We start from the raw sequence: 12,329 nt of genomic DNA on the forward strand, positions 1-12,329 counted from the left end.
GGCTTCTGGCGTTCACATTTATAATCCTGAAGCAACCAGGTTTCTGATCGTTCAGTCACTCCTTGCTAGGAGCATCCCGGCTTTTAAACCGCTGCTCGGCTTCCATGTCCCAAGTGTAAAGGATATTATTGACTTTTAACTTATCAAAAACGAACTTTTCTTTCGCACCATTCTTTCGTTGATTCTCACATGTGTTCCAGAGATTTTTCTTTATTTCAGCAATTCTCTTGGAATAATCTTCATTTACTCTATACTCAGTGCCCTTCAGGTTGAAACAATTACTGAAGATTTTCATCTTGTCCCTAAAGTCGGTAAATGCAACAATAATCGGATGGTCACTACCTTCTTTCATCTTTCCAAGTCGGTGAATGCGTTCTATACAGTCAGCCCTCTGTTTAAGTTTCGCTTCAAAAATATCCTTATTCACTTTTTAATAAGACCTCTACACTCGCTCACTGCTCTTGTTTCACTCCCCGCATGATTAGGTTATTGCGTCGTGAGCGATTCTCTAATCCTTCAAGTTTTCGGGAAACAGCAGCCATTTCTGTTTCGCATCTTTCAGCAAATGTTTCTAGTTTAGAAAGCCTGTCTCTAGCTTCATCATAGCTGTCTAGTTTTTGTTCAGTAGTAGACAGCCTTGTTGCCCGTCAAGCGTTCGTGCTCCTGAAGATGCTTGATATGCCTGAATTTCCTTTATTTCGGTGAGGATTTCAGTTTGAGTTTTCATGACTTGCTTAACCATTTCCGCTCTTTGAGGACCAGGATTTTCCTCCACATCTCCTGATAGCTTTAGCAACAGGCTCACCATTGAAATACAATCATTCAAGTAAACGATCAGTGTGCATGGATGCGACAACACGATCAAAATGAGGTAACTGTTACGGAACCTATATTTTCGTTCACCAACCTGCACAAACAGCAGCTGACATTGTCAAGATGGGGTTGCCATGCCCACTGACGATGCAGACGTTCCCTTTAGAGGCCTGGCTTGAGGGGACTCGATGAAGGTGCGCAGAAGGAAGAATCCACGTGAAGAAGCCTCCCCAGCATATCGGAGTTGGTGAAGAATGCGCCTCCCGCACCGGATGGCTGAAAAGCATCAGTAGATACCAGGGGACGATCGAAGCCCGTGTCTGCGTTCGCTGCATTTCCCAAGACGGTGGAAATGAATCCAGCAAGAACCTGCACATCAGCTGACATTGTCACAACAAGGTTGCCTACAAAAGGCAGTAAAACTAGAAACAGTGTGAGGGTATAAAACAACAAAAGAAGCCAAGTCTGCCCCAAAAGCTAACAGTACCAAAACTAAGACCTCATTCAGAGCACAAGGTTGTATCAGGTCGCAGTGACGGCACTCGACAGCAAGGAGGCCAGAGCAAAAAGAATTGCAGGGCATCATTTCTAGAGCATTCGTGATAGCGCGGCTTACACATGTCAGGCACATCGAGTTATCACGCAAGAAGAGATTCACTGGTCACTGACCATGGTCAAACACAAATGACGTTTCGTGAGCGCTACGGCTCGCTCCCTTGTTCACAATGAGCAACTGGCTGGACATCCCGGGCTTTTTGTAGTGGTTAGTATCATTCTTGGACATTTCGCGTAGATAGGGTGCAATGTTCTTACTTATTGTGTTAGGCGTAGTCTGGATGACTCGAGATTTTGGCTGGCTGATACATTCTTTTCTGTTGCCACTATATCTGCTTCGTCCCAGTTAATTTCATGGCCAGTCTCTTGCGCATGCTCCGCGATTGCGTTCGTTGTCACTTTTCCTCTTCGTACGTAGTACTGATGTTCTTTCAGGCGTCTCGTGATATCTTTCGTTTCACCTGTGTAAACTGATGAACAGTTGGCGCAGGCAATTTTGTAAGCAACGCCGGAAAACTTTGCACGAGGGAGCTGATCTTTCACGTTTACCAGCTCATTTCTTATCTTGCTCGTTGGCACATGTGCAACATGGACGCCGTGCTTGCGGAACATCCGCACCAGCGCCTCGCTAATCCCTGGTATATACAGGATCGGGCCTCGCTTCGGTTTCGGTGCGTCGGCACTTTCGTCTTCCCTGGCAGTAGGCTTCTTCGATGGAGCCAGTCTTCTTTTCGTGTTCCGAATGAAGGAAAGCGGGTAGCCGTTTCTTGTTAAGTCATTTTCCACAGTCTTCATTTCGTGGTTTAGGGCTGCGCCTTCACTGCAAACTTCCCTGGCGCGGTTGATTAGAGATGCAACCACTGACCGCTTGTGTCTGACTGGGTGCGCTGAATTGAAATTTAGGTATCTTCCAGAATGTGTCGGTTTCTGGTAAACGCGAAAACTAAGACCAGTCGGAGTACGTGTTACCACAGTGTCGAGGAACGGAAGACAGCCGTTGGTCTCTTCCTCAACAGTAAAGTTGATTGAGGGTTGAATGGCGTTGAGGTGATCGAGGAAAATGCGCGTGTGCTTTCGGTCTATGACGCAGAAGCAGTCGTCTACATACCTAAGAAATACTTTTGGTCACGGTTGGAAGGTGGCCAAAGCTTTGCTTTCGATGGCTTCCATAGCGATGTTAGCCGCTGTGACCGAGATGGCTGCCCCCATTGCTGTTCCAAAGGTCTGTTGGTAGAAGTTGCCGCTGTACGTAAAATGTGTGTTTACCACGCAAGCCCGATGCAAAGGTTATCGTCAGACTTATAATGAAGAGGCTTGCAAACCAAGAAACACCTAAAAGAAGCCCTGCAGAAACTTGTATCATTTCGGAAGCCTTCAGGAAACCCTCCAAAACCAAAATTCTTTGGAGAGCATGAAAATGCAAGGCTCGCTTATGCAGTTGTCAGTGCGGCTAATGAGAAAAGCTTTGATTACTTGCTTGTTTGTTTTGGAGAGTAATTATTTGTTCTGAAGATATTGTTTTTTTGGTAAATCCCTGACCCACACTGCCCCCTTCCTGTCTCTTAACATTCATCATCATCGTCATCATCAGCCTGACACACAACGTTACACCTATCATTTTTCCTTCCATAGTTCGCTGCGTTGTCCTTAACTTAATTTGAACCCTTTTTTCTTAGCCTGCACATTCCTGCCCCAGTAGTGGTCAAATCGAGCTGTTACATACTTTTCTCTTGAGGGGCATCGGTACACAGCCATTCATGGTCTGAGAGAACGTTCCATATGCACTCCACCCCATTCTCATTCTGAAGAAGGAAGCGCAAAAAACGGACGAGGGACAGAAAGAAAAGACCCATAGGACATTCACGAGTGCTTGTGAATGTCCTATGGGTCTTTTCTTTCTGTCCCTCGTCCGTTTTTTGCGTTAACTTCTTCAGAAAATGCATCACCAAGTAACCTGGTAACTTGCTCTCCACTCTTATTCTTCTTATTCTCCATTCTTGTTCTTCTAGTTATTTCCCTCTCATGATCCGGATCAGGTGTGACTACCTGCCCGAGGTGGACTCATTCCCTTTGCCACTTCGAGCGCCTCGCTTCTAAGCGTGAACTTCTGTTCCCTTTTGAGATTGTTGTACATTACTTTGGTTTTCGCTTATTCATGATAGCACTCCTTAGCACTGTATGCGCCTTATCTGTCCTCCTAACCTCACTGAGCCCTGTGACGTATCCCAATTAATACCCTCTAATTCCTCCAACAGCACTGCTAGGCTAGCCCCACTGGATAAGGTTCTTGCATTAAACGTTGCCAGGTTCAGTTTCCAATGCTGGGCTGTCCGGAGCCAGATATTCTGAGAAACCTCTGCTGCGTCACAGGTCTTGGTCAGTTGCTCTTGAGCCACTCGGGACTGAGGGCTGAGGGTTAATTGGTTAAATGACTTGTGTAGCGAGATGCCGGAATTGGAAGTCGAAAAGGCTTGAAGGCATTTTTTTTTCATTAGTTGAAAGCGATACAAGCTTCAGGTCAAGCAAAAATGTGATAAATGTAAACAAGCGCATGTGCAAAAGAATGGAGTGCATATTGCAACCGCGCAAAACGACGCAGGACGAAGAGAGGAAAGCCTTTGGGTTGAAATTCACCTATGAGTTTCCATCGCAGGGATGCTTGCAGTTTTTGGACATAAGTATTGTCACGAGTGCTAGTGGAACCCAGGTGTGTTGGAGGTACCAGCCTCGCTCAAAAAAAGGTGTTTTGAACCACCAGTCAGCTCATTCAAAGCTTATTAAAAGGGGAATAGCAAAAAACTGCCTGCGCGCTGCTTTTGATGTCTTGCCCACATGAAATGCAGGATAGCGTGCGATTTCAGTTACAACAACTGAGTAGTGCTGGTTTTCCTCGAGAGATGGTCACCTCGGTGATAGAAGCCCTTGCCAAGGAAGCTCGTTGCCCACCGAAGCACAGCCCAAGTGAAGAACCGCAACGCCGGAGACCCGTGGCAATGCCATACTTCCACCAGATCTCCCATCGCCTCAAAAAAGTGGCCATGAAATGCGATGTCCCGGTGGTCTTCACGGCGCCCAAAAAGCTTTCGGGCATGTGCAATATGGTGCAGGGAAGGGAAAAAAAAAAAAAAGAATGAGTGCCGCACTAAGCACGTAGACAGGTTCGTTCCCTGCAAAACGGGGGTGGTGTACAAAATACCGCTCACATGTGGGAATTGCTACATAGGGCAAACTGGACGATGCCTGAATGCCAGACTTCAGGAGCATCGCACCATTGTTGAATCATTGGCGGGGGGCGGGGAACTGGCAAAACATTGTCGCCATTGTAGTAATTGCACACCCAGGTTCCGCAACACAATTGTCATAAAAAAATTGACGACCCAGCTTAGCAAGGAAATCTCCGAAGCCTACTGCATAAAAAAAGAAAATGACCGGCGAATCAGCTCCACTTCAGTATCTTTATCTAAGAAAGGCTAACTAGTGCCACACGCGCCCACGTGCCTGTGTTATTTGATGGTTTCGGCTGTTTATCAGGTGTGATTACGGTTCCTGTATAAATGTGGTTTTCCTGTAGTAAACTTTAGTTGAAGTTCCACGTCTTGTCCTGTGCTTTCCTCTCTCCGTCCTGTGTCGTTTTGCGCGGTTGCAATATGCACTCCGTTGTCAACCACCCGCCTTCACTTGTTACATGTAAAAGAATCCAATGCAGACACCACGCCATGCGCTGCTAGAATAGCAACAGCTCTGATAGCCTACAGTGTGGATAAGTTTTCAGGGGCAAACTGTATTTTGGAGGTTGCCGAGCTAATTCGGGGTTCTATTAGAAGTCCTAACCTGGCAGCTCTCTCCGATTCTCCCCACGTCCTGCAGCGACCACATGAGATGTGCCAGCTTATTGCCATCTGCCATAGCATATTTTCTATTCTGGCCACATTTCAGAATTTGTCCGAAGAAGGGCGTCTCACCAGACGACCCAGTTCGGAGGTGCGGTTTCAGATCTGAGGCATTCTTCCCGTCCAATATCAGGACATCCATCAGACAGTGTGTGCCATCTGGGCTGTGTTGTATATGTTCATCATCATCTCTTGTATGCAGTGGGAAAGTAGCATCAGAATCAGCCTACTCTCCCGACAAGTTTTATTGAACCATCGAGGGAGAACTTTTTCGCCTTTGCCTAGTAGCTGATATGTACAGTGCAAAGAACAAGATCAGAAAAATCCACAAAAAAGAAAAATCAGTGATAAGTAAACTTGATCAGGATATCAAGGGAGAAACAGAAAATACACATCAGTCACAGTACAGCAGCAGGAAAATTCATTCACATTTCACACTTCAGGAGAATGAAATATTCTTAAATGTTCTGCAAAACGTGCACAAACTTCCCACCCATGACTATTGGGCAAGCAGAGTGTACACTTCTTGTGCCTCAGTCTGTGGTAAAGAATAATCTCACATTGTTTTTGAAATTACAAGTGCACCATGCACTGCACAGTTTTGTGACTCGTCGAACTTGCTTTCACACATTGATTATGAGGAATGCCTGTGGTGTGAACTAAGGCAAACAGACGGGACTTTTTTTTGTTTTGACATCTTCTTTTATTTCATGAATACTGTCGAGCCCTCTTATAACAGCCGCAGTTATAAAAAACGCTCCCTTATTACGTACGAGGGAGGTTCTACCATCAAAATATGCATTAAGCTGGCGGGACCGCGTCTCAGTTGCCACCGTGGAAGCGCAACCCGGTTAGAACGAATGAGGAAGCGTTGTAAGCTCAGCCCTGCAGTTGAAAAACTTGTGGTTTTGGTAAGTGCAGAGATGGAAGAGCATCTCCCTGAAAAAAATGCTGGTGCAGTAGGGTCGCCACCTACTGACCTGCCAGTGGCGCCCTCTTAGCGGAAGCCAAGCCCTGGGGTGCCCGGAAGAAACCAGTTTGCGTTCTGTTCTGGAGTGGTGGGGCTCCCTCCCGGCTATCGTGCCTGGTGGTCGCCTGCCGGCACAACAGCACAGGAACGCCCACACAACAGTAGGGACCTAAAAATGCAATAAAACAAGGCCAAACATCCCCAACAAAAATGCATAATTTCACGAAATGCAGCTGTCGAAAATGCTTTATCAGTGCAGAATGGGGGGCGGTTGGACAGATATTTTTTGAACACAGAATGTAGCTTTAAAGCGCCACGCAGAAGAAAAGGCAAGGACAGTACGAACACGTAACATCCGTCTGGCACTCCTTTGTTCCAAACAAAATCGGAAATGCATGCCTTGCATTATTTTCCTACTGTGCACGAGGATGGACAGTAGCGACCAGCAGTGTCATCAGCAGGGCTCGCAAGCTGCGATGCTTTGGTAGCTACGTTTTCGTACACTACAGGCCGAAAGCGATCACATGGATAATGCGTGACTTTTTGTTGTTTCTTTCGGCGATTGTGCAACCAGGTTTAAGTTCCAATGGCGTGATGACGCACGATTTTCTCGTTAAGTGGCTTGTTGAGTCTGACCATGACGTCGCAAAAAAAGTAGGAGCACCAAGTTGTGCTTGAAAACTTTGCAATGCATCACATGTTGCCTTCTGGTGGCGACGTCTTTCTCGCCACCAAATGCCAAGTGCAAGATTGAGCCACTGGAAGTGGGCGTCATTCGTGCACTCAAGATCATGGGTGCATCCCCTTCCTCCAGCTCAGGCTGCTAGCAGTTAACACACTAGGTGATGATGTGCTGGTTCGAATATCATTCTTATCTTGCTCTGGAAATGAATAAGGCCACGTGAATAGACCGACTGCAGAGCGCATCAGGATTTGTTTCCGTCAAGCATGCCTTACTGGTCAACGAATGACTGAGAACACTGTCAAGCATCCGCGTAATTAGGCGCATGTGGATTTGTTGTTGACGGCCAGGTGTGGTTTCACGAGGTGACTTCGTTGGTGCAGATCGTGACTCGAGCATCCCAAGGTCATACACTGATACACAAACTACCAGCGCGGCCCAACTGCCAAGGAGACGAGGCCGAGCTGCCACTAGTCTTCACGAACGCTTTACCATGATTAGTCACATCCTTAACGCAGTTCAGCTGTTGGCACTTTGTCCCCTGGCATGGAACATAAAGTATGACTGGCCTTGGAAAGCGCCATGATATGGTTTCCTCTGAAGAAGCCGATGCGCATAATGAACTTTTATAAGAAATAAACGCCATTTTCAGTGGACTCCGTATTTCTGGCTGTAACATAAGAAGTCCACTTACTACGAACCTCGAATACAACGAATGCAGCCCAAGTGACTGTCAGGTTCGTTATAAGGGGGCTTGACTCTGTTACTTTATCATCATCATCATCAGCCTGACTACGCCCAATGCAGGGCAAAGGCCTCTCCCATGTCTCTTCAATTAACCCTGTCCTTCGACAGCCGCGGCCACCATATTCCCGCAAATTTCTTAATCTCATCCGCCCACCCCCTGCCACACTTGCCACCCCCTGCTACACTTGCCTTCTCTTGGAATCCAGTCCGTTACCCTTAAGGCCCAGCGGTTATCTTGTCTTCGCATTACATGCCCCCTGCCCAAGCCCACTTCTTCCTCTTGATTTCAACTAGGGTGTCATTAACGCGCGTTTGTTCTCTCACTCACTCCACCCGCTTCCTATCTCTTATTGTTACACCTATCATTTTTCTTTCCATAGCTCGCTGCGTTGTCCTTAACTTAAGCTGACCCCTCTTTGTTAGCCTCCATGCTTTCTTCCCCATAGGTGAGTACCGGTAAGATACGCCTGTTGTATACTTTTCACTTGAGGGATATTGGTAAACTGCCATTCATTATCTGAGAGAACCTGCCATAAGTGCTCCACCCCATTCTTATTCTTCTAGTTATTTCCCTCTCATGATCTGGATCAGCTGTCACTACCTGCCCTAAATAGACATATTCCCTTACTACTTCCAGCACCTGGCTACCAACTGCGAACTGCAGTTTCCTTGCTAGGCTGTTGAACATTACTCTATTGCTTGCCTGGCCTTTAAAGTTTTGTACCTGCACTAGAGGTTCAGGTTCTGCAGCAGGTCTCGTTTTACACTCCTGTTCTTGGTGTTAACAATCACTGATGTGTATGAATGCTCAACTGGCTTGAACGGATGCAAGACAAGTCCTACAACAAGTCAACTCACAAACTTCTGATGTGTCTGATGTGTCTTGCTGTAAACAGTGCTGGGAGCAGGTTCAAAGAAACACGGTGCACTAATTCGTCATTCGCAAGGCCCACACTGTAGGCGAGTCACATTGACCATGAAGGAAACACTGCTGAAAAGTGTGCCTGAACATATAATGCACTGCTCTTCCGTGACCAGGAAGTAGACTTAACGCCAAATCACTCCACTCACTTGGTGTGCAACGTTCATAACTGAAAACACAAGAATACGTCCAGATGTGCACAGGACACTGATTCATCAGTGACAAAGTGCACATGGATCATGCCTGGCCACGGAAGAAGCGTGGTGCATTCGTCACACAGCACGAGAGCTGTTAGCCGCATTCGCTCCCATCTGCTGACGACAGCTGCTGTTCCAGTGCTGCCCATGTGTCGATGCGTTCCATCAAATCTCACCTATAAAAAAAAAACAGGTGCAACACCTTGGGTAGAAAGGCAACATGAAATGAGCAGAAAGTTATTAAAACTGATGGCTCCAGTGAATGTCCATTTCTGTTCACTTTTTTCACAACAATTTAAAATGCCTAAAATGTGTAGACATAACAACCCAATGTGACAGGAATGAGTCAACAGAAGATAACTGAGACCTTGAAAATAATCTAAAGTCACAATATGATATGAGAACCTGAGAGCTACTTATCAGGGCAGGCTGCAAGTTTTTATGAGCTGTCCTGGAATGCTCCTTACGAAGATCTAAAATTATGACAGTTTCCCCGTTGGGTCATAATTCACGCCTAAAGGGGATAAACACTGTATGCATGCTAGAATAAAAGGAACACTTTCAGAGACATGCCATACTTCTCAACCGAGTTATGTTATAGGCGTTATTACGGTATTAACCTTGCGCCTTCTAGTGGCTGCGTGCCAGGCCTGACATTTGGAGCTCTGATCCACAACCTGCAGTGCGATGAGTCAGACCAGAGGGGACACATATGAGTCTTCTACTTGAAAGAGCCTATTCAATATACCTACACACCCGAAGGAATTTTTGTAGGGAGTCAAAAGCACAGCAATAAACCATGAATACAACAAAACAGAGCATAGTAAACGAAAAACAAAGAAGCATTGACAGCACTAGTGGCACATATAGATTAACCCTAACAAACTTTCAGTTTAGGCTACATCTTTCTGTGCATTACGCAACCAACTACGAGAACACTAAACATCAAATGGGCACGATACATTCTAAGGCAGCCTGGAAGTTCAGACTTGTAAAAACTTCATTCAGCAACATATTCCAATCATTTATTCTTTTGGAAAAAAAAACGAGTAATGCAGGAAAATAATGCTGCAGCTACAACTAGTAATATTCATGGTGTTATCCCTCCTCCTTGAAACTTTGTGAGGGTTTTATCGATTCTGGATTTATTGTTGTCGATTTCATGCAAGAACTTGAATGTCAGTGCTTTTCTTCGCTGCGATTACAGTTTCCACCCCAGTGATTCTCGAAGTTCCTGTCATGTAAATTGTAGTTCCCAGTTACAAATCTCGCGGCACTCTTCTGTACTCACTCTGATTTGTCTTTTCAAATATTCGTAAACATATCCCAAGCCATGCATTCATATTCAAGAATTGGCCTAGTATTTGTGACATACAGTGCTCCTTTCATCCCTACAGGATCCATGTGTATCCCCGCGGTGGCGGGATGTTTTATTCGCATGCCCTAAAGAGGCATTACATAGGGGGGAGGAAGAATGCAAGGCATGAATAAAAGCAATAATGTGCTAGTGCAGAATGCAACCTCGTCTACCTCATTTTTATCAGTTCCTCAGGGGCCCCATCTGACACTGCACCCCTACGCAGCTGCTGTTGTGCATGACTTGCATGCTGGAAGTTCTCTCAAGCGCAGCTAAGAGTGGTGTGCTGTGCCCAGGCGGAGGCGCTGGCCGAGCAGGTGAAGAAGCAGGCCATCGGCAGCGTGAGCAGCGTGGCCTGGCTCACCGACAAGGGTCCACTCCGGGAAAAGGTACTGGCTCATCTCCTTGCCCCAAGGGGCCCATTCCACATTGTTCGCAGTGAACACTTGCGTGGAAAGAAGAGATTGTCTCAACATAAAAAAAAAACATAGCCTTCAAGGAAGCGCACAAATGAGTTTTAGCTTGATGCACAAACCTAGCTATTCCATTGTGGTGCAACAGGGCACGACATCACAGCATCCTTTGGCACCTGCCCACCCAAGCAACCACAGATATCCTTCGGACAGCCGATAGAGGTCCGTTTCAAATGTTTTGGACGTTTGTTGAACATTCACAAACAGCTGGTGGTAATCCATCAGCCATCCGATAGGAGGTCAAAGGTATACATTTGTATCGCCGACAGCCGTCCAGTTGAGGACGTCCGTTGCCGGATCTTTATTGGATAATCGCATATATGGTTCATGTGTGCTTTTTTCACTTCCGCGAGGCTATAAAAATGAAAACAATTTAATGCATAGCAACAGGGCAGAAAGCTGAGCTAGTTGGTATACGTTCATTGTGAAAAATCCAGGCGCTAACAAAAAAAAATGACACAGAGGGGACACAGCGCTTACTCGCAACTACAAGAATTTTTATTCAGAAGCTTCTATATATACAACAAAAACCAAAACAAACCCAGAGTAATCACAGGCCACATGCCGACCGATGTTCAAGAAAAGATTACCTCGCTGTTTTCAATCGCTCTTTCAAAAAACCTATCTCTCTGCTAGACAAGCCAACCGATGGGTCACTAACACATGTACGCCCAATTTCCGCGATATGATAGGCTTCAACTATCTCTCGCGTTACACAATCTCGGTGACGAAAAAGAACGCCCGTTTTGGAAAAAATGGGAGAACATTTCTTCTAGTTCTTGCTGCAGCTTCGACAATGCAGAACCATATTGTTTGAAGTGTCACCTTTTTTCATATCTCCGGCATGTTCCATCAACCACACATTCAAACATCGACCACTCTGGCCTACGTACACTTTTCCGCACGACAGGGGGACCTTGTCCACTGTGCCCATTTTGCACGCTACGTACGGTGTTCTGTGTCTGACAACACAACCGCCATTTCTTTTTTTCGCGCCCTGCTCTGCCTTAGCTTCAATCGCATGGCATAACGTTGACAGTTTTTTGGGAGCCGAAAACATGACACGAATGCCATACCTGCCAGCAACTTTCTTAATCCCATGTGAAAGTCGATGCACATACGGTACAATCACGGGTTTGCTGTCTCCTTCTTTCTTGTTGTTTTTCCGCTGGCCCTTTACCCAGCGGATAACCTTCTCGCTTGCTCTGCCGATCAGGTGGCGTGGATATCTGCTGTTTCCCAGTCTTTCCACCTGATATTTGACGCTTTCCTTGATGCGATGGTGGCACGACTTTGATGCGGCTGTCTTTAAACACGAGACCACAATTCCATCCTTGATGATCTTCGAATGTGCTGACGCAAAATTCAACAAGCTTTTCGCGGAATGCGGACGGTAACTCCAGCAAAGATGGTCCGGGTTCTTAATCAATCGAAGGTCCAGAAACTGCAGCTCTCCCCGACTTGGAACCTCGTGCGTGAACTTGAGGCCCATAGCGCTATCCTGAAACAATTTTACGATGTCTATTATCCTGCGTACGAAGCGGTCACAGTTGTCGACGATGATTAAATAGTCATCAACGTACCGAAAGGCCTTCCGAAACAGGTCAGCTGAATTCAGCTCTATCTTCTTGTTCACACAGCCTAAAAACATGCTACTAAGAGCAGGAGCTACCCTAGACCTAATGCACACCCCTGCGCGCTGCACGAAAAAACGGTCACCATA

The 12,329-nt window shown here is 46.2% G+C and overlaps 1 protein-coding gene and 1 pseudogene across 1 annotated transcript in view; one reads left to right on the forward strand and one right to left on the reverse strand.

The window, feature by feature from the left end:
- LOC149325638 (endothelin-converting enzyme 2-like) overlaps positions 1 to 12,329 on the forward strand; it is a 226,290-nt gene that overhangs the window by 155,243 nt on the left and 58,718 nt on the right. Inside the window, exon 8 of the mRNA XM_089562709.1 lies at positions 10,430 to 10,522. Within this exon, the coding sequence (XP_089418835.1) occupies positions 10,430 to 10,522 (93 nt within the window). The remainder of the gene's footprint in view (positions 1 to 10,429; positions 10,523 to 12,329) is intronic.
- LOC149325641 (uncharacterized) lies at positions 56 to 1,558 on the reverse strand (annotated as a pseudogene).

The sequence above is a fragment of the Amblyomma mixtum genome, chromosome 10 (assembly GCF_055824585.1).
Source record: "Amblyomma mixtum isolate Tamu chromosome 10, ASM5582458v1, whole genome shotgun sequence".
In the NCBI taxonomy this organism is placed as follows: Eukaryota; Metazoa; Arthropoda; class Arachnida; order Ixodida; family Ixodidae; genus Amblyomma; species Amblyomma mixtum.